The sequence below is a fragment of the Phocoena sinus genome, chromosome 12, assembly GCF_008692025.1.
Source record: "Phocoena sinus isolate mPhoSin1 chromosome 12, mPhoSin1.pri, whole genome shotgun sequence".
Lineage (NCBI taxonomy): Eukaryota > Metazoa > Chordata > Mammalia > Artiodactyla > Phocoenidae > Phocoena > Phocoena sinus.
In genome coordinates, this window is record NC_045774.1 from 19,300,277 (window position 1) to 19,323,950 (window position 23,674).

General features: G+C 35.4%; 1 protein-coding gene across 3 annotated transcripts in view; it reads left to right on the plus strand.

The window, feature by feature from the left end:
• Positions 1-22,745, plus strand: part of SHPRH (SNF2 histone linker PHD RING helicase) — an 85,817-nt gene extending 63,072 nt beyond the window's left edge. For 2 of the 3 annotated variants that reach the window (XM_032651325.1, XM_032651326.1), the window contains 6 exons: positions 1,200-1,388; positions 15,494-15,586; positions 16,271-16,357; positions 17,136-17,314; positions 19,816-19,896; positions 21,495-22,745. In XM_032651325.1, the coding sequence (XP_032507216.1) occupies positions 1,200-1,388; positions 15,494-15,586; positions 16,271-16,357; positions 17,136-17,314; positions 19,816-19,896; positions 21,495-21,591 (726 nt within the window). In that variant the 3' untranslated portion in view covers positions 21,592-22,745. Of the gene's footprint in view, positions 1-1,199; positions 1,389-15,493; positions 15,587-16,270; positions 16,358-17,135; positions 17,315-19,815; positions 19,897-21,494 lie in introns of those variants that run through there. The other variant, XR_004352543.1, reaches the window with a different exon arrangement.
• The last annotated feature ends 929 nt before the right edge of the window (positions 22,746-23,674 follow it).

Consider the following 23,674-nt stretch of genomic DNA (forward strand, 5'->3'; position numbering starts at 1 on the left):
TTTGGTACTTGTACAGAAATATAATACGGCATACACAGATTTACTTAAGTTATGACAAAGGTATAGTAATGTAGTTCTTAATTAACATTATTACTGTCTAATAGTACCAGGATTTAAAGGCAAATAACAGCAGTCCTGAGGGAATTCATATGTGATTTTTAGAAGACTATTATATCAATTAAGTATATTTCTTTGTGAATATTAGTATACAAAGGTCTATAAACTTAATGGAACTGTATTAGTTTTCCTCAAAGAGATTCTTATTTTTACTTTATGAAATGTGATTTATGATACTGTAAGTTCCTACTTTGTATGATAAATAAATGTATGTAATATCGGTATATTCACTGCTTTTCAAATTTTGAAAGAAAAGTCTATTACTATTAAATGAGTAAAAGTGTCCTTGGCACTTTTTTCTATGGAGCTGAGAGTAGAAGCCTAAATATATGAGTTCCATATTCTGACCAGCAATAATCAGAAAGAACATACCTTTTAGTTTCCACGATTCATAGAGAAGATAAGATTTTAAAGGATATTTTATTGATAAAAAATCTTAAAAGGACAGATTGGTAGTGGAGGAGAAGAATAGTAATTACAGATACTGGCAATTTCTGTTAAAAATCAGTGATAAAAACATTTTGATAAAAATTACTATAAAAATGGAAAGGATCATGGTGTAAGTAGTTTCTTCTTTGCTTTTAGTTTCGATGAGATTCACGCAACTAGATTGTCTCAGAAATTTTATTATCTTTAACATTTCCATCTCATTTTCTATATAATAAATGCTTTAACATGTGAAAATGTAAATCTGCTTATTACTAAGTTGTGTAGAATATACTGAATATGACATTATGTCCAAATTAATGTTGTAGTCAGTCTATTCTGTGAGAGTGCTAAAGAGTAATTTGCATTTTTCCTAAATGCTGAAATGAGAACACGAGCATCTTACAAAATAATGATGACTGACTATTATCCTCCTATTAGGGTGAACAGAACTAAAGACTATGAAAGCTTAGTCTAGTTGGACTAAAAAATAGTTAGTTTAAAAGTATAACTTAGTTTTTATGACTTAAAGGATATTTATATTATGAAATAGGAAATGAAATTATGACTCTCTTCTCCTTTTAATATGTTTATAGATTGGAAGGCATCTTTGATAGCATCTCACTGAGGCATATTCTATGTGTTTTCTTTTTTAGTGGGCAGTACTGACCTGTGGGCACTGTTTCTGTAATGAATGCATTTCAATTATTATCGAACAGTACAGCGTGGGGTCTCACAGGAGCTCCATTAAGTGTGCCATCTGCCGCCAGACCACATCTCATAAAGAAATCTCGTATGTCTTCACCTCAGAGAAAGCCAGCCAGGAAGACGATATCCCTGTGAAGGTAAAGTCAGTTAAGAACGTGTAGACGCATAGTCAGAGCAAGATAATAGGAATCAGTATCTGGCCGTGAGAGCATCAAAATCAGAACAAGCCTGGCCCAGTGACTATGGAGCAACCACTGTTGTCTGTCTGTAGATACACTGCCTGAAATCCTCAGCTTTACCATCTACTTGTTCCTCGTGGGAGGAACACAAGAAAGCTTTTTCAGACATAGTTAGTTAGTAATAGTTATGCCCATCGTGGCAAAAAAAGTAACATCTTAGAATTCCAGTCCCTTACTATTTTTGCAGTGTTTCTGTCCATTACAAATTGATAGAGCTCTGGTTAAATTCAAGGTTTCTTTTTCTTCATTCTTCCATTCAGCCCCGGGTATCAGGAAAAAAAGATGTGCCCCACCAAATTGAAGGATAAAATAAATTGATTATTGAAGTTAGTGAAGACTGTCACAAGGAGGAGGTAGTGCACTTTTAGACGGCGTGGGTTGGTATTTCAGAGTATAGCCAAAGCTTCCCTTTGTTTTCCTAATTTTTTTCCCATGCTTCCTTCAGAACTTTAAGAAATAAGACTATAATTTAAAATCCAAATAGGATCTGTAACTGGACTTTCTGCCTAAGGGGTATTTATTTAATGAGAAGCCTTTACTAGACTTTTTTGTTCTTTGTTTTACTTAAGCATGCTTTTTTTTTTCTCTAACCAAACTTAGACCATGGACAACTCAATGTATGAGTATAGTAGGGAATATAGGCCAGAAGGAGTGGTTGGGAGAATGGGGCAGCTGGCTCATAAGCAAGAGGTAGTAGAATATTTTTCATTCATTTCTTCTCCTTCTGGGTCCCTGATGCTCTCCGCTCACTTATTTTTCAGGGTTGTATTTTGTGAGTAGAATTAACCACAAGTTGAAGCTGCCAGGAGTTAGGCAGTTGTTAGGATGCCCTCTCCCGAGAACACTGCAGTTCCATTAAGGAATATCTAATTGCTATTTATTCCCACTGTCATTTGAGTAAAACCTGAAAATATCAGTCACAGTGCTCTCAAGTGTGTTGAGGTAAACAGAATCCCAAAGTTGGGATGAACTTTCATTCATTCATTCTTCCCGTACATGTTTACTGGACACATACTGTATGCCAGGCAGTGTGCTGGGCTTCACAGATGCAACACACACTCATGAATAAAACAGGTATGATTGCTGCCCTCATGGATTTTACATTTTGGCAGTCGGGGGAAGGAGTTTGACTTGAGGCAGAAAGCACAGACGTTAAGCAAATAATTGATGTGATAAGCACTACAAAAGAAAATCAAACCTGGCTTCTCCGAGGGAATGGCAGTTAAGTAGATGTCTAAAGGATGAATGGATCAGCCAGCCTGAGAGAGGGTAAAAGTGATCTTGTTGGGAGGAGGCTGCAAGACAGAAAAAACAAACAACCAAAAATCCCAGTATGTGAATAGGTCTGAGACAAGAAGAAACTCAAATGGAACTGAGTAGCTGCGGTGTAGAAAACACAAAGGAGAATGGAATGAAATGAGTCGAATCCAAAGAGGGGCCAGATACTGAAGAGCCATCTGAGCATCTTCTTTTCATGTAAAGAAAGCTATTAACATGTTATATGTTATAAGCAGAGAAGTATCATGATCAGACTTGGATTTTTAAAAGATTCCTCTTGCTACAGTATGGAAATTAGATTAGCAGGAATAGAAAAGACTAGAGTAGAAAAAAATTTGGAGAGACCAATTTAGGAGGCTACAACAGTAGTGATGGTGGCTTTGATTAGGTTGGTGGCAGTGGAGATGCAAAGAAGTACATATATTCAGGAGATGTTTGGAATAGAGTTGATGAATGAGATACAGTATCGGAGGGGTTGATGATGAAGAGGGAGATTTCGTAGGTGACCCCTGGTTTCTGATGTGAAAAATCAAGTGACTGAAAGTACAGTTAACTATATAAGGTACTTGGAAGAAGGGTACATTTAGATATACTATATTTGAAGTGCCGAAGACATCCACATAGAACTTTCCAGCAAAGTGTTAATATATGGAGCTGGAGAGAGAAAATTCAGAGACATTGGCATAAGTGATCTTGGAAGCCATGAAAGTGTATGAGCTGGCCTAAGGAAAGAAACATAAAATTTAGCTTCAGATCAGGTCCTGCAGCACTCCATAGCTTTTTTTAAAAATGGAGTAAAGGGAGAGGAGCTGAAAAAGGAGACCAAGAAAGAGCAACTAGAGGCATAGGCAGTCCTGGAGAACATGCTGCCAACAGAGGCAATGGAAACTCGGCTTCAAGGAGGAGGCGGTTATCAGCTGTTTCCCTTGATGCTGAAGGTGGCTCAGCTACAAGATGGACTAATTTGGCTACTGAAGGTCATTGGAAAGGAGCCCTTTCAGTGGAAATGTATTAGCAAAAAGCAGATCGGGAGGGAATGAGAAGTGAACAGGAAATGAATAGGTCAAAAGAGAAAAATGCCCAACTACTTCATAAATTTAGCTGTGAAGTAGAAAAGTGAGTGTTGTAACCAGAAGGGGATATGAAGTGCAGGAAGGCTTTGTGTTTTTTTGTTTTATTCTGTTTAATATAAAAGATTCTTGAGCATGTTTAATCTTCAATAAAGAAGAGTAGATTGAAGATATAGGAGAGAAAAGGGATAATGCGTAATACAAGATTCTTGAAAAGACAGGGAGAGTGTTGATATGTAGAGAGAAAGCAGAGATCTCATTGAAATCGAATAACTAACAAGTGTAGGTTGGGCTGTTGCACAACCAAGCTATAAGGGTCCTTATCAGAGAATAGGAGATCTTTAATTATTATTATTATTGAAATATAGTTGATTTACGATGTTTTGTTGGTTTCAGGAGTACAGCACAGTTAATCAGTTATACATATATCCACTTTTTTTTTTTTTTAGATTCTTTTCCCATATAGGTCATTACAGAGAATTGAGTAGAGTTCCCTGTGCTATAGATTAGGTCCTTATTAGTTATCTATTTTATATATAGTAGTGTGTATATGTCAGTCCCAATCTCCCAGTTTATCCCTCCCCTCCCTTCCCACCCCCGGTAACCATAAGTTTGTTTGCTACATTCGTGATTCTGTTTCTGTTTTGTAAGTAAGTTCATTTGTACCATTTTTTAGATTCCACATATAAGCGATATCATATGATATTTGTATTAGTTCTTTCCAGAGGGACAGGTTTTCGGTACTCCAGATGTGACTGTAGAAGTGGGTGACTCAAGTGAGGTGGAGGAGTAAAGGTGGTAGAAGCTGAACCAATGAGATCTGAATGTTGAATATGTGGTCCACGTGGACGGTATATAATGTCCAGAGTTAGTATACTTTAACCTATTCACCACACAAAGAACTGCTTTCCTTTTCAGTCCCCCCTCCCCTTTTCCTCCTACTCTAATAGTTTATTTCTCCTTTTCCTTCCCATAAAAAGTCTTTTTTTAGCCTTTTCTTCTTCCCTTTTATCTTTTCATCTGGCCTCAAGCATCCCAAGGGCCACAGATAGCATTCACGGCCTAAGCAGGGCTGCTGACCCTTAGGTGAAGGCTTTCATCACAGTATGGGGAACGAGCATAAGAAAGAACTGGTGTGTCAGGCTTCATGCAGTAAGGTTTAGGAAGTGATTGCTCTGGCTACCAGTAAACAGCACAGCCTCTGTGAAACTGAGTCGTTGAGCCCATCAAACCCAAACACCTGTTCATTTTATGGCAGCTTTCCTAGACATCCAGGAGAGAGATCAGGACAGTTACATTTGCTGTCCTGTTGGAACAGGGATATCTGTACAAATACTGTTTATTATGTTCTGACTTCTTCCTGTCTTTCATGGGTATTGATAAACACATGAATTAATTGAAGGATCTTGTAAAAAAATTAAAAGAATACAGAATTCACTAAAGTTAATTTCTCTTTTTGATGCATAAATATTTACATTTCCTTTTCATTAAATACATGACTGAATATTGTACTTACTATGCAAGCAAGTTTTATCACTTTTCCACATTCTCACATTGCTTCTTGCTACATTAACTTTTGTTTTCTGTCACCATTTCTGTCTGCTACTTCTGCCTTCTGCTGCCTGTCACATTTCTGCCACCTTCTCCTTAATGCATGTGCTTATCGTTTTCTCAGACTCTCACTGTACTCTGACCATCTGAAACGACCCCACTAAATGGTCACATCATCTGTCCTGGAGTTGAGGGATATAAAGATGACTCTATATGAATAATGAAGGCATTATTTTGAACTTTTATAAATATTAGTTCATACTATTCCTAAACTTAGGGGTTCTTTTTTATTGTTGGTTATCCAATCCCTGATTTTTATTAAACACTCCTGAGAATTAATTTTTCATTTCATTAAAGTTTTTATCTGAAATGTTTATTTTACTCTAAGCATTCATGTCAAGGCTCTCGGACATAGCAAACAGTGTAATATCATACATGGTGCTTAATCATATAGCTGATCTCTGACAAAAGATATTTGGAGAACATAAAAATAGAATGAAATAATATAAGACATTTTTTTCTACTGGTATTTCACAATGTAAGGAATCCTATTGACTGACCATATAAATAAAATGAGTAAAATGTTCATTAGTGAATTAGTGGATGCATTTAAGTTAAAGACTCTATCTACCCTAACAGCAGTGTGACAGTATTCCTGAATGACCCTTGGAACCTACTGGGCATTTCACAAAGTAAACAAAATTCCCCCTGCAAGTTCTGACAGCTGCCAGGCATTTTAGAGGGTGAAGTAGGCCTCCTGGCAGAACATATGCCCCACGTGGCCTGTTCCCCGTGTCCTCAGTTTGGCTAGGTTTCATAAAAGCATTTTTGTCAGTGGAAACTGTGACCCCATAATGGACACGACTCTTATGTCATAAGTTTCTATCCAGGAGAAAATACATGGATATAGCCATAGCAAAGCCTTCCCACCTGTCCCACACACACTACAGTGCTTCATCTTCTCACACTTTTGAGTGTCTAATAATCAAGTGGTCTGCTTTTTAAAATAAAGAATTTTTTCAGGCTCCATTCCCATAAATTTTAACTTGTTAGATCTCGGATCTGGTCCAGGAAACTACATTTTTAACAAGCAAATCTATTGATAGTAGAGATGTTTTATACAGCCTTTTTGTAGAGGAAAAAAATACTGTATTTCTACATTAAAACTCTCAGAGAAACCTAGTAATACCATGGGTCATATTCTACTATGTGTAGAATCCTCTTGTTTCCTTTCTGTTTTTCTCTTTTCTTTTTCTTTTTTTTTTTTTTCTTTTTGACTTTTTGTTCAGTTGATTCAAAGGTGACTTGTGAAGTCTGTCTTGTACTTTCTAAATACAAATAAAATATCTGGGTGGAATAAAACTATAAAATTATGACTGAGTTTAAAATTGACATAAAGTAATTTGGTAAATATGCTTATCTAAATATTTTCATATGAGATATGTGATATGATAATACTAACTGGTAAATTAATATTATGTATAATATATTAATGTATAGTGTAATATTAATACATGAATATTAACTGGTAAATTTATAACACAGTTAAGTGTTTTTGTTAGAAAATGTCATGAATAAATATAATTTATTATATTATAAATGGTTGGATGGATGGATGGATGGACAAGTAAACCACTGATTAGCATTTACATATAATATCCCCAAAAACCTTTGGCTCCAAGTAAAATTTTTAACTTTTCTGCAGTTGCTAACTTTATCTCTTTGAAATAATCATTCCAAGTATTTTAAACAACAGGATGATATTTTTGTGGCTAAGTGCACTTGTAAAATTTCCCACATAGGCTGCTTGGATGGAGTTTCCATTGAACTTTATTCAAGTAACATGTGAAGAACCCAACCCAGGCATATGCTTGAAAAGTATTCCTACTTTGTGAGATCAATCATACAAGCTGTGTAACTGCACTAAATTGTATCTGTCACTATCAACATGGATTTTTAGCATGGTGAACAGGTGCAGACAGAAACAAAACAATGCTAACTGATCTTACTCAGCAGGAACTACTATGGACAGCACAGGCAAACTGAAAGAGTTAGCTCTGCTTCAAAAGGAAAAGTCCAGAATAAAAGTAATGAAAGTCAGAAAGTACTAAGACAGGAAATGACTTCTTCTATACTAAACAATAGGAAACAGATCAAGTTACATATCAGCAAGGAAACCTAAAGAAAAATCTATGATCATACAACTGATTAGAGATCATAGTTCTTTTGCGGCGGGTGGGGGGAAGCGGAGCTAAATTGTGTAAATTTGTCTTTTTTAAAGTGATGTTCTACAGTTAAATGAATCTTCAAAAAAATCTCTAATCTCAGGATCTTTGATTCTTGTAGTAGGTTTAAAAGATTGCAAAAAACCAGTACAAGTAATAACTGGAAGATTTAAATGTTATCCCTGCTCTGTTTCAGATGTGATTGTCCCATTTCTGACAAGGCTGAAACTTCTTATCCAGGGCAGCTAGCACAGGTTAGGCATCCATTTGACCCTAGAGCAGTGAGAGGTACTGCAGGTACAATAGCATGCAGCACTAGGGTAATGGCATAATTCAGAACACCAGTTCACTTGTGATAAACACAGTCCCAATTGTATCACTAATGTAGTAAGCTTAAAAGGTCCCAGAATTACAAGCCTCCCACCCATTCCCCTAAAACCTTTATTCATCTGTAAGAAATCAGGGTAAACAAAAAGTGTAATATTATTTTTTAGTAGAAGTAATTTGCACAAAAGCATCAACATAAATTCAGAATAAAACAAACGGCATACAGTGAAAAGTAATGTTCTCCATTCTTCCTTCTTTGCCTATTTCTATTGCCAGTTTCTATTTTTAGTTACGACTTTCAGTAATATACATAAATTTTGTTTCTTGAAGTACTAGCTGTAGACAGTATCTGCTAATAGTCCTCACGTCAAAATAGGAGGAAATTCGTGCATCTCTTCTTCCTTCATTCTTTCTTTTCCCTTCCACATTCTAATTTTTGTTATAGTATCATTTTTATATTATAATGTTTATACTGTCATGTTTTGTTATCTAATTGTAGATGTGACTTCCATATCTAAAAAAAAATCAGTAAATGGTGTGTACAATATTATAATATAAATACTTTTCATTAGAGAACCAAGCAGAGTGATTGAAGTCGTGCAGAAAGGAATGTAATCCTAATCCTCTCATTTAAACTTCGCTTTTCAAGGAAGAATCTTCTGAGTACCCCAGTGTAGCAGAAGTTCTCATTTTTTTAGCTAGCTTCCTTCATTTCTGTGTCAGCCTTATCTGGCACCATTATTCATGTAATCCTCATTCTACAGTTCTTTTTTTGCTGTGATCTACTGCATCAAGAAATTTTAACATGATAAGCGTGTGAACGGAAAATCAGAGTTTTTACACTTCTGAAAATGACTTCATTCTGCCTTCACTTTAGAGTCATAAGTGACTGGCAACCCCCATACTGTAAGACATTATTTGACATGTTTTATATTAGTGTGTATGTATGGAATATGTATGGAATATATATAATATATAAACATATGTACTAATATATCATATTAATATATTATAAAGATACATTAAAGATAATATATAAATATATAGTATCTATAAAATCCCTAAAGATTTAGTCTGCCTGTTGACATAAAGTAACCTATAAACATGAATATTCTCTCTGATGTTTGATGAAAAATAAGCCTCAGTACATTCATCGTCTCCATTGTGTTGACTTTTTTTCTGATGTTCTTCAGAACACAGTGGCCACTTTAGCCCTTAATTCTGCCATTGGAGCTGAGCATGACCATGAGAATCCATATATATTACAAAGAAAAAGGAATGGGAGAGCAATGTGGACAGATTAGACAAACAGAAAATAAAAGGGGCCAAAGGAAGAAGGACTAGACTGGTGAAGAAGCGATATAATGGGTAACAAACCGTTGGTTCAGAGTCATGGATTGCCAAGCCCTGCTTCAGAGTTCCCAGTTTTCAACAATAACTTTCCAGTCATAGAGAGCACTATTTTTCTTTTATTTATATACATCAAGTAGAAGTAGTGCTTTGCTGCTACAGTTGGGAGGTGTCATAACTGTTCTCCTTCCTTTCCTTCCTTCCCTAAATAAGGAGTCTCAACAGATAGAAAATAGATGTGAAGGGAATAGGGTAAAGCCAGCTACAGTATGTCTTCTATGCTATACTCATGGATTTTTCCTATTGTTCCCTCCTCTTTCCCCAATAACAAGACTTCAGAGAAAAAAGCAGTACCTCACTCTAAGATGCATTGGTAAAATATTTAGACCTATTTTGGAGGAGAGGGGTTGATCAAAGTCTAAATCAAATACTACTTGATTGCTTCATTGGAATTCTTCATCTCCTGAGTAGAAATAGAAACAAAATAGAAATAGAAATAGAAAATAGAAATAGAAACAAAACTGAATTTTCCATCCTTTTAACACATTTAACAGCTTTTAACTCAAAGTTTAGGTTCTCAGATTTTAACAAGAGCCTGGAAATGTGTAGCTGCTTATTCCAATCAAGTTTAACTCTATGATAAAAATAAGTTAGTTGTACCTACTTAGCGCAGATAAGAGGCTACGAGACATTTCTGATTTCTAGTTATGCTATTAGACAACCTCTAGGCCAGATTTCATGAGAAATTCTTTGTTGGCCTTTATTGCTAATGGATCTCTACTGATTTTTCATTGCCTTGACAGCCTGAATGGTCTGGAGCTTTTAACTTTGTACTTAATTTTCCAGAAAGGGAAAGACCTATATGTGTAGCTTTGAGATCTAGTTTGGTTTTGTTCATTAAATTACAAGCAAGGGAGCAAAGGTCTTCATAAAGAACACTTTGTAAGATTCTTTTGTTGTAAAGAAGGAAAATTCCATCCTTTTCCTTCAGTGTTAAGTGTTATAATGCTCTTGGCTACTTACCTCATGAGAGGAAGACCAGGAGAGGCACTAACTTGATATGAGTGGTAGCACATTATATGTCTCCTTTCATAGTTCCCTAGTTGGCCTTAGAGAGAGCTAGTGCCTCAGAGAGAACAGCCACAAAGATACAGTCAGGGGCGGGCAGAGGACAGATGATGGGTCTTCATTCCAAAGCTGGGCCTTGGTCTTTGATGTTTCAGAAACATGAAGAAAAACCAAGCATTAATCATAGAGTAGGGTTGGTAGATATACATGTGGAAAAACTGAAGAGACTACCAAGAAAGGATAGAAATGAGGAAAGGGACAGGAACTTCAGAAGAGGGCAGAGCTGCTTATAATTAAATCCAACTCTGTCAGCCTAATATATTATGAAATGATCTAGCAGTTTTGGGGGATTTCTCTTCCATGCACCCCCCCTCCCTAATTCCAGCCTAACTTTGCATCTATGTGTTTGCTGATAGAGCTAAAACATAAACTGGGTTGGATTAAGGCTCCCAGTGTACCTGTCTTGAGAATATTCGTACTCTGTTAACACCTTGCACAGGGATGGATTGATATCTCTGTTTTCCTCATCCATATCTCTTTTGCTTTTTCTGTGATCCTCTCCTATATAGATATAACCCATCTCCTTCCTGTTTTAATCTTTTTAACAAAGTGAATATTTCTTTACTGTAGCAGTGACCACATTGAGTAGTCGTCTCAGAAACTGACAGATCTGAGCCAAATTTCATTTATGTATTTGAGATAGAAAGAAACATTAAAAGGAACAGTAGAATGTGCATAATGCTTATTAAGATGGTATAATAAAGCATTCACTTAAGTCGCTTCCAGGCCAGCCCAGCAGTATAAAACTATCCTCTGCTTTTCTCCATATTCTGTAACATGCATTAGACTATGTGTATTTGAGAATAAGGGAGTATCTTTTCATCATTGTATATTCAGTGCCTAGTATAGTTCTTGTCATTTATGTGCACAGAAAGTTTTTGTTGAATGATTTGAATAATCCAGCATGAACTCACCTGAAATGCTAGAGGGTTTGATCCCTTTGATCCCTTTTATTACTCTGCTCTTAGACCAACCATGGTCTTTTCAGTATTATTTGGGGACTTTTGCTTTTCACTTGGAAGTGTAAAAACACAAGCAGAAGAGAGAAAAAAGTTAAGAATAGAGGCCTAATGTGGTAGGTATCTCTGATTCTAAAGATTGGAAATAAAAGTCCACAGGGTTTGCTGACTTTATTAACCTCTCCTATCACTGCTGGTAGGTAGGGGAAAAAATGAGTGTTGATAGACCAGAATGAGATGGCACCACCCTCCAACTGGTACCTTCTTTTTAGACCAGTTCCAGTGATTTCATTACACAGTATTAATCCAAAAACCACCTCAGGTCTGCTTTGTGTTAGATTAAATCTGCTCGTCTTTCAAGACTGCTCTTGTGTGAGTCTCTCTAGCTTTTATAATTTTATAATCTCAATTATAAAAGAGATTAATTGCAAGATTTGATTTGCCTGTTGTTAATCATTCTAAATGACCAAAAAAATATGTTGAGTATTTAATTGTATTCTAACCCGCTTTTATTTTTATTTTGTTTATTCATTGTTTTCCTCAGGTGTGTTTGGGATTGAGAAGCCTAAACATAGATATTAAAATTTTTTACATTAAGTAAACTGGTTGAGTGTATACTATTTACAAAGGACCATGCTAGGCTCTAGGTGATATAAAAGTAAATGCCATTTGGTCCTTGTTTTCAAACAAATATCAACTGATAAATGACAGGAATATACTGTACTCTGAGATATGATATAATATCATATGAAATCATACTAGATAGAATCATGGCAGGGCAATTAATTGAGGAAAAAGCTATTCTCTAAATAAAATCTCTCATCTTTCCCTTATGAAAGACAAATTTAAATGTCAAACAAACATAGAAAAGTCTAATAAAGTAGTAAAGTCAAAGAATACTTAGTTTTGGGCTTTCCTGGTGGCGCAGTGGTTGAGAACCTGCCTGCCAATGCAGGGGACACGGGTTCGAGCCCTGGTCCGGGAAGATCCCACATGCTGCAGAGCAGCAAAGAGTAGCCCCCCACTCGCTGCAACTATAGAAAGCCAGGGCGCAGCAATGAAGACCCAAAGCAGCCAAAAATAAATGAATAAATTAATTAATTAATTAAAAAAAGAATACTTAGTTTTTAAATCCACATATCATTCATCAAGCATTTGTGAGTTACTAAAGCTAATATAATATAGCACTTTTGCTTACATTACTGCATTTTATACAATTAAATGTGAACTGCATATAGAAAGTTAGAAAAATATTTACAACATAAATTTAACATGTACAGTATATGAGAGGTCCTACAAACCAGTTTTTCTTTAACTTTTGACCAACAGTTCCACATTATATGCCTTTCCAACAAAAATATGTGCACAGGTACCCAAAGGTATAAGTATAAGCATAGTCACTGAAGTATTGTTTGTAAGAACAAAAAAGAATGAAATCAACCTAAATATATATTAATAAACAAATATTTAATAAATTGTTGTATCCTAAATATTGTGCAGCCATTGAGGTGAGGTATATGTAAAGGTCCTACGTGGTTAAGATTGCCAAGATACAATGTTAAATATAAAGGCCATGTTATAAAACACATTTAAAAATATTTGTGGGTGTGTGTGCATTTTTATAGAGGCTTCTAAAATGCACAAGAAGGTCTAACAGAATAAATGCCAAATTCTTAGTGGTGTTTAGAGAGAGTAAGGCATAAAAATAATAGACTTAAATTTTTTAATCCTAAACTTCTATTAACTTAGTTGTCCAATGAACATACATTGCTTTTTTGTAATTTTTAATAAGTTATCCAAGGACTTTCCTGGCAGTCCAGTGGTTAAGACTCTGTGCTTCCACTGCAGGGGGCACGGGTTGGATGGGTTGGATCCCTGGTCAGGGAACTAAGATCCCACATGCCGTGTGGGCGGCCAAAAAAGAATTTATCCAAAAAGTGTTTGTGCTGTATGTAGCAAATAGGACAGAAACCAGATCCTTATTTAACTTCTATTCAGTTTTTCTCCTACATTGTACTGCCTTTCTTTTTAGAAAGATCAGTAATGCTTTTTAGATTGGTAATCCTTCACTGTCTAGGGCATTAACTTTTCATTTAGCAACATATTATGAATTTTTATTAAAATAGACTCACAAAGGCAGTGTATTTTCAACACAGCATCTTGTAACTTGAAGCAACATTTGTAATGATAATTTATGATAATTTAAATGTCTTCAAGTAGTCTAAAATGTGAAATCTTTGGGAGAAACTGCTTTAACACATTGGTCTAACATAAGGATTATGCATTTTGGCTTTGTTTTCAAAAATTGTGTAAGGCATGCTTGCTCAAACCAAGGAACACAGATATATATGAGCTACCCTCTTCTTTCTTCAGTTTTCTCATTCTCAATAGCCACTTTCTGTCCATCTGGAAGAAAAGGGTATTAAGGCCATCTCACTCCCCATGTAGCTTTCTGCCAAGCAGAGCTTTGGATTTCCAGACTTCCGTATTGTTCTTCTTTCATAGTAGGAAGTAACTGGACCGGGACCAAATGGCTCAGAATTGTAGCATTTGGAAGGGATCACTGAGAGCTACCACTGAATTGGCCAAATTTTGATAAAAGAGAATATTCTAGTCTTTTCCTTCATAGAGTTAGCACTCCGGTTTGGAATGTTGCTTATAAAAGACTATTCTGTTTTCTTTTGAAATTTTTGTAAGAAGCAGCTTAATTGATAGAAGCATTCATAGTTATCCTGGTATTTCACTTGAAGATATCTTTGAAAATGAGACCTTGCAAGGAACATGGAAGTTTCTGTCTAAACGACTAAATGATCACATTATGCTAATTTCCTGTTTTCTCTTATTTGAAATAATTTTGCTCTTATTTAAGATAAGTTTTAGATTGAAGTAGGTCCCTTATACTTTTTAACCTTGCAAGTATAATTGAAAGTCTGCATATCCAGAGAAATAAATGTAGATCCAGGATTTTAATACGAGAATTTTTTAATTTCTCCCATAATTCTTTGTTGGTAACTTTAAAATTAGTAAAGCCTTCTTCCTTGTTTTGTTTATATTTCTACCTTTGAGTGTCTCTTTGTGTAAAAGTAGTAAGGGTGTGTGATTTGAGGAGAAGAGTAGTATGGGAATATTTTTACTTCTTTTTGGTTAGACCTGCCCCCCCTTGTAGGATAATCTCTGTCATTGTTGTGCTCATATTTAATGTCTCTGAAAGATAGTAAGTTATTGGGTATCTACTGTTTGCCAACTATTGGGCCAAACGCTTTGTATTCGTTTTCTCATTTAACCATCGCAGCAACCTTTGGAAATAGATGTAATTATCATCCCTGCTTGACAGATAAGAAAACTAAGGCTTAGAAAGTTGGAATCTATAGAACTAAAGGAGTTGCAGCACTGGCAGATGAATTTCGATTTATCTCACTCAAAATCTCATGCCCCTGATCTCCCTGTCGTACCATCTCCCAGAGCATTCCAGGAGGAAGACTTTCTCAATGAAGGCTACAAAAGCACTTGCCTTATTTCTTCATTTTCTTATTTCTTCACTTTTTCTCATTTTCATACTCTTATCCTGGAAATGGTCATGGAAAAGTACAAAAAGCACTCTTTCAGTGTTTATCTAGCTTTGTATAAATCTGCTTCCGTCCAAGTGGACGTCATTTGTACCTCTGTCATTGTAGTGCCCTTGTAAGAAAGGGTTCTTTGTGGGTTAGATTCTTTACTATTTGCTTACTTTGGAGTTTTGATTCATTATATTCTGAACATTTTCAATGCCATAATATCTGAAATGAAGAGTGTTTTTAATATAAATTCTGCTTATCTAAAGTAACAAAATTTTGTAACTAAAAACCCAGCCACTTAACTAAAAGCTCTTATCTTAGGGTCATATCACTGTATGACTTTCTGGTGTGCGTTTTTATATTTGATCCTCTCAGGGTGTAAGTCCGTATCTTGTACAGTTTGAGGCTAAAGAAAATTTCCAGCAGATACAAAATGAAAAAGGATGAACACATACGTTCCTATCATATAGTTTTGATAATAAGTGTTTTATGTTAGTTTTCCATTCCACTGTTTACTGGATTTTATTTGGTAATAACATGTTTTCTTCTTTGTGTTCAAAGGGCAGCCATTCTACAAAAGTGGAAGCTGTGGTCAGAACTCTGATGAGAATCCAGCTGAGAGATCCAGGGGCTAAAGCACTTGTTTTCTCAACGGTACAATCAACATTTTCATCCTCATTGTTAACTCGGAGTGGCTTTCTGTTTCAAATCAGTTTTTATCTGAGAAATAATTGTTAATGTTTGCCAAAATATAATTGAGATTTAGAATTACTGATAGATTTCTCCATGTTAGATTTTTTTTCTGTGTCCATTGGATAGAATTATTTTTAGAAATTTGATGATCCTTCACAAGGCAATTCCTATAGCTACATTTCATGTTTTTATATTAATCTTACTAGAGATTTTCTTATATTAATATTTTTAAATTGGAATCTCTAACCTTGAAAGTCATTTCATGGATGAACTTGGTTAAGGCAAAGAAAATTAAAATAAACTATTGAATAAAAGGTATTGAGTAAAGCTTCTAGTTTTCATTTTTGGAAGATAACTAACCACATCCATTAAGCACTCTGTAATTTGTTTTCTGTTGTTTATGTTTATCATAATTCATTTACTGAAGACGCTCATTTTTTTTACCCTATCTTTAACCAGCATTTGATACAAAAAAATCTTTCAGTATAGAACAAAATATATTAATGGTATTATACTTGAAGATTTTGTTTTTGTTTACTTAATTCTGAGGTATAAAGGATATTTTGGTTTAGTCACTTTTCAAATTTTTGTTATATGAAAGCTGTTTGTAAATACTTATTTTCCTATTATTTTATGTGTTCTTAGTGGCAAGATGTATTAGACATTATTTCAAAAGCTCTCACTGATAACAACATGGAATTTGCACAGATCAGTCGTGTTAAGACATTTCAGGTATGTCAAAAGACTTTACTTATGTTTTTTTGGAGTGGATTCAGTTGCAAATTGAAACTGCTCATAACTAGCTTACTTGCATTTATTGTCTTGTGTCGTATAAACCACAAAACATGGTTTGAGTTCTTGATTAACTATAAAATTAACATTTAAAGGCAAAGTAAAGAAATTGCATTTATTTTCCATCTATTCAGTTATACCCATAGCAAACCATATTTAAAGATCTTCTGATTTGAGGTCTGTTTCTTTAATATAGGAAGAGATGGCCTATGACGCACCTTTTGAATGGACAGAGGCCTCATTGCCCCTGGGATTAAGCTCTAAAGTCACTGCATTAGGCAAACTGCGTGTGGTTAAACTATGCTTACATCACACTCAGCACAATGACAGGTGCACACCTAAGTGACAAACAACAAAAAAAACACCAAGAGTAAATTTAGTAGATTCATGTCTCTTACCTCACACTCAGTCTTGCATTCTTTCTCTCACTTTTTTTCCTCTAAGCTCATATAGTTTAATTTGCATACATCACATACATGTATCTTGTGATTCCATTATATATCATAAAGAACTAGAGAGGTTATGTGACACTTTTTTTCATAAAGTCAAGCAATAAGTTTATGTTTTCTAAAATTGGTAATTTTACATTTAATTTTCTTAGTCACTACATTTCACAATGACCTGGGTACCATTAGGCATTTTAACATGAGCTACCTATAATATACTGCTCTTAATTTTAACTATCCAGCTAAAATTTAAACGTACCTTTCTTTTTTAGGAGAACCTTTCAGCATTTAAACATGATCCCCAAATCAATATTTTGCTGCTGCCCCTGCACACAGGTTCTAATGGATTAACTATCATCGAAGCAACTCATGTTCTCTTGGTGGAGCCCATATTGAACCCTGCCCATGAGCTTCAGGCCATAGGAAGGGTGCACCGGATTGGACAAACAAAGTAAGGGCTAAAGTTAACATCAGTAATATTTGCTCCAGTTTCTAAGATACAGATCAGCATTTAAACTCTTCATTTATGTTCATCATAACCTATTCATTTTTAGTTACTTCTTTATGTATTAAATTTTCAAGTGTTATTAGATGACCAGAAGACATTTTGAGATTTGCAATCCTCCCTTGTCCAAGCAGCAAACCCCCAAATTCTCCTAGATTTTTGTCTCCTCCTTTAGAAACTACCCTGATCATTTCATCAAAACAGCTTCTTAAAATACTTAAGACAACTACTAAGTTGAAGGCATCTATCATAACTATGAGAAGAATTGACTTTTGATTGGCTAAAGTAGCCTGTATTTAAAAGAAGGTATATTTTGTACACGACTGAAAACAAATAGCTCTTTTATAAATTCTTCCCCTTAGGAAATACAGCCTTCCAGGTCCACTCTAAGAGATAATTCGTTTAGTTAAAGGCGCAAAGTAATCCTAATAGTAGATATTATGTAGTATGTACTACTTTTATTCAAATGTCAGAATGGACAATTATCCTTTATAAGGTCTCTCAGATGTATTACCTCCTGGATGTTAGATGCTTTGAATTTTTTTTTTAAATGCATCCATACTAAGCACTCATGGAATCAATATTGATCGAATACTTACCATATGTCAGGTGTTATGCTAGATCCTGAAGATGCAGATTGCATAAGACATCATTGGTTTCCCCAAGGAGATCACTATGTGGTACAGGAAGCATGATTTAACATATTATAGTAGAGTGTGCGAAAATGTAATAGAAGTACTGTGGTAACAAAAGAAGGGAGTGATCTCTTGTGCCCTAGAGAGTCAGGAAAGGCTTCATTAGATTGACTCTTAAAGGAATAATTATTCCAAAGTTGGGCTAGAAAAGGGTGCTCACACAGCCAGAGTTGCCTGTGCAGAAACGCAGAGGAAATAAATAACATGATATTTCTAGGGACCCTAAGAAGTGAAATTGCTGGAGTATAAAGTATGTGGAGAGGAGTGGCAGGAGACGAGGTCTTGTATGCCGTCCTCAGAAACGTGGCCTGCTTTGTAAGCAGTGGCTGGGAGAGCAAATGATGACTTTTAACCTCAAGCAAGAAAGAGACATGTTCATCAGGCAAAATATGGCAAAGTAATATAATTGTAATAAATGCAAGCTTGTTCTAAAGTACTACCAAGTAGCATTTGAAACGTACTTATGTCTTATTGGGTTATTGCTTTTTGTTTGGTTTGGGTTTTTGGCGGTGGGGTCGGGGGAGCAGGGCGTTGGTTTTTTTGCTTTTTGGTTTTGTGTTATATCTTTAAACATTGAGTTCTTATCATTATCTTCTAAAGCATACAGTGGACTCATCCCAGATGTAAGGCCACAAGTCTAAAAAGGCCTCTCAACACTGTTTTACAATCCTACTATGCTTCCCTAGTAAATAGATTTTTCTACTTTCTGAGGAGACTCTCTTAAGTCTCCTGTATCTTCCTCCTCCCCTTTGAGGATGATCTTGCCTCATTCAGAGAAAACAGATGCAGTCAGATTAGAAGTACCTCATCTTTCCATCACCAGCTTGAACAGTCTAGCTGCATCAATACCCACTTAGTTCATTCAGTAAGTTTTTATTGAGCTCCTCCTGTGTGCCAAGCACTGTTCTAAGTACTTGAGATGCCCTCACAGGGCTTAAACTCTAGTTGTAGGGGGTTGGTAGAGAGGCAAATGGTAAACAATAAGCATGATAAGTGAAATATATACTATGCTAGGAGCAAGGAAAAGAGGATTAAGAGTGCAGGCGGCTGGGCAGGAAGGCATGGAGGTTCTTATGAAGAAGGTGACAGCCGAACAAAGAAATGTGAAATGAGATAAAAAAGAAAGTCATGCAGATACCTGCCATCTCTGCCTCCACTTTCTGCCTAAAAGTCCGTCCTCCACACAGCAGCCAAAAGGACTTCTAAAGTATAACCAAGAATAATTCAAGTCATGCATTAAACCCACTGATGGCAAGAATCCAAATTTTTGCCATGTCCTACGAGACCCTTTGTGATTTGACCTCCCTGCCCTTGGTTTACAATATGCTTTGGCCATGCTAGCCTTCTTTCTGCCCCTCAGACATTTTAAGCTTGTGCCAAGCACATTCTCTTCCCAGGACTTTGCATTTATTTGCTGCTGCTTCTACCTGGAAGCCCCTTCCACTCCTCCTTTGCCTACTAGCTGTCTCATCCCCATCAGTCATGCTTCAAGTCAAGTGTCACCCTCCTCATGTCATTGTCTGCACCTGAAAATATCTTATTTTGTGTGTCTCCCCTCAATAGATACTTGTTCACTCAGATTAAATCATTTGTTGTATTCACTGTTGACCATTGCCCCTGCCAGCACCTGGATTAGTCCCTGCCATGGTAGATACCAACTGACTGAGGAATATAGCATATAATATATGAAGTTTGTTTGTTCTAATTTGTTTTAAGGTATTTTTAAACTTATAATTGTTATGTACCTTCTAGACCCACTATTGTACACAGATTCTTAATTAAAGCAACAATAGAAGAAAGAATGCAAGCAATGCTGAAAACCGCCGAGAGGAGGTACGTAACAGTTTGCTTCAAGTGGACAGGAGAAGTTTTCCTGTTCATAAAAGGTTGTATAGGTGTGTAGAACTTCTTCACCTAGATGACCACTTAGTCAACCGAAAGATATAAGTACAAATACTTTTTAAAAGCACGGTATGGGGCTTCCCTGGTGGTGTAGTGGTTGAAAATCTGCCTGCCAATGTAGGGGACACGGGTTTGAGCCCTGGTCTGGGAAGATCCCACATGCCGCGGAGCAACTAGGCCCGTGAGCCACAACTACTGAGCCTGTGCATCTGGAGCCTGTGCTCCGCAACAAGAGAGGCCACGACAGTGAGAGGCCCGCGCACCGTGATGAAGAGTGGCCCCCGCTCGCCACAACTAGAGAAAGCCCACGCACAAAAATGAAGACCCAACACAGCCAAAAATAAATAAATAAAATTTAAAAAAATAAATAAATAAATAAATAAAAGCACGGTATGGCATTTTACCTCTCCAAAATTTCCCAGTTAGTACTTTGGGCATTCTATATTTGACTTAGTTTATTAATAAGGATTGTAATATATAAAAATATTTAAACTGTCCTACTGTTAAAGACACTTCAGTTCAGAGCTAGTATACTTTAAATCACCCATGTGTATTGGGGCGGGGGGTGGAGGGAGGAGCTATCGTACATTTCTTTGCCACTGGATTACTTTTAAATGAAATCTATCTTTATGTCCAACCTAAAAGCTTTAGTCTGATAGCTATAACATGAAATTTAGAGTGCTGCTTGATACATCACGCAGGTAGAAAGGTCTGGGCTTAAAACTAGGCTGGTAATTGTGGCATTAATTTCAAAGGCAGAACAGAAGCAGAGAGACCAGAACCGCCTTAATTTTGAAAACTTAAGTTTGGAATCATAAAACTTCCTAACATTTATTTCCTAATTAATTTTCTTTAAAGTCATTTTGAAACATAAACTAATACCTAACTGAATCCTTGTGAGATAGGTATGATTGGAAGATACACTCAGAAGAGATGATTGCCTTAGAAGGGATTGTTTCCACAGAGGTACTTTGCATAGCAAAGAAGCCATTGGAAACCAGAAATTCTCTTTCATTGGTGGTCTGGGAAAGAGAGGCTACCACCAGAGCTTTTTGCCTCAAGCACGAAGGCTTTTTGTTAGTGGTGTTTCCATATGTCACAGAATTCAGTGCTTATATATAAGCTGCCTCAATAAAACAGCAATTAAAAGAGCTGTTGGATTTTTCTTGAAACAAATTAACTTCGGATACTAAGAAGGTAAGTTGTAAGGTGAGAGCTTTAGTACCAGCTGGCAGGGGTTTTGTTTCTTTGTTTTATTAATTGTGCAGAGAAAGACATTTTATGACCAAGTTTGAAAATGGTATATAGAAATCTTCACGAATTTTAACAAGTTGTAATAATGATCCCATTGCCTACTTTCTTCCAGGAGTTTCCTATAACTCAATTACAAAAACTTAGAACAAATATGTTCTTATATAAGAATATAATATTATGTGCTATTATGTCTTATATTATTATTATAAAGACAAAGATAATAATTTATTCCTTGGGGTTTCTTTCTGATTCTGCTCACTTGCAAAATCCTGCAGTCACACAAGCCCATCAGCGAAACATTCCGAGGCCTCTGTCTTGACCGTGGCTGATCTGGCAGACCTATTTACCAAAGAAACTGAAGACCTTGAATGAAGTACACTTGATTCAGTCCACAGACTTTAATGTGTTTTAAATTTTTCATAGTTTAAAGAATAAAGTTATAAGTTAAACAGTCCAATAGATGTCAGTAAACAGTGTTCTTAGTTGAATGAATTTATCTCTTTTTCAGTTGTACAGTGTCCCAGTAGTTATTGAGTCCTTTCCAGTATGCTGTTTCCACGATAGCTATAAAGATTTTTAATTTTACACTCCCAATAAAATATTTGTTTTTGTTCCAAAGAGTACCTCTATCTGAGGGAATTAAGAGAGGTAATGTGTACTTTTCTTTTGGTAAGATCAGTCTTAAAAAGAGTTAGAATAACAGAGTAAGTCAACTAGTCTCGTTGTACATGACCTGGTATACTCTACCAACTAGATCTCATCTTTGAAAGAGCCTTCAGTATCTTTAGCACATGATTCACCAATATCTTATTAGTGATATTTTTAAAAGATGGTGAATTATGTTAGCTCCTAATTCTTTGAGTAGATGTAGACTGTAACTCCATAAATAGTAACTTTAGAGTAATGCAACTCCTAACAATAAGTTAATATTAGGCAATTATTTCTTTTCTCTGTATCTTGCCACTAAAAATCAAAACACAGCACACTTTAAGTATTTCTATTCCATGTTAAGTATTATCAGTGTAATTAGTTAACTTTAGCCTTTCTAAGTGTATTAATGTTTACTTTCCTTAAAATTATCAAAACTGCTTTCTCTACTTTTAATTTGTCTTATTGAGTTTTTACATGTTTTAAGATTGATGTATCTGTAAATATTGCAATGTTTATCATTTCAATTCTTATCGTTATAACATGGCAATATGGCAGGGTTTTTTTTAATCGTTATTATACTAATGTCCTGGGTTCTTTTTCTTTCCCATGTTCTCGTGTAACTAGACTTTTAATCATTAATATCTAAATTTATGATAGGGTTTGTTATTTCATTCCACTAGTACTTTCCTCAAGGACTAGTATTTGATCTTTGGAGCAAGAGAATGTCATATTCACATAAGCAAATAATTGCAAGTGATAATAACCTAGTGTTTCTTCTTCTGTGAAGAATTAATGGACTTTGAAATTGCTAAATAAGGAGTAGCTTGTTGTATCCTAGCCGTTTGATGTAATACAGATGTTCTTGATTTGTTTTCTTTGAGCCTTCAGAGTTTTAAATGACCCTCAGGACTCATTAGCTCCTACTTAGTTGCCCAGAAAACTGTAATAGAAATATACCCTGGATCACATTTGTCCGAGAGGCTTTGGTGCTTAGTTAAGGTGCATTTTCTTATTCTGGTTTATAGGGTGACATAATTCAACTGAAGAAAACACACACACACTTTTGGTGCTTATTTTCTTCAGTTGAAGGAAGATATGCATTGATTCTTTTATATGAAATATTAAACAGAACTATTATTTTTGTAGCTCTTTACATGTTATAAAGAGCTTTCCTATACATTCACGTGCTTAATTTGCCCAACAGTCCTGTGAAGTTGATATAATTAATATCATTCCTGTTTGAAAGGTAGAGAACTGAGATTCAGAAATATTGAGAAATGTGCCTATGACACACAGCAAGTAAACAATGGAGCCAAGATCCCCTGACTGCAAATCTCATGTTCTTTCTCTAAATCATATACCTTGTTGAGATTCAGAAGGCCCATGGTTATAATTTAATGATGAACATATTTCAGTATTTCTTTTTGTTTCCTAGTATTCCTTTCTGCGCTGCAGTTTTAGGGAAAACAATTTGATATGCTTTAATTTTGTAAAAAAAAAAAGAAATATAAATATATAAATACACCTATCTGTATTAGAGAAAACCTGCTCTTATTTATTTCTGTAAAATATTATCAATTAAATAAATATTTTAGTGTAAATTGAAATTTGGGGATTTATTTAATTTCTGATCCATAGAATATACTGCGTGGTTTGGGGGGTTTTCTTTTGTTTTTTTGTTTTGTTTTTGGTTTTTTTGGGGGCGGTTGTTTTTTGTTTGTTTTGGTCTCTCAACAAAAGGTGTCAAAATTGTTTATACCACAGAATCCTATATTTTATAGACATTTATTATTTCTTCAAAACT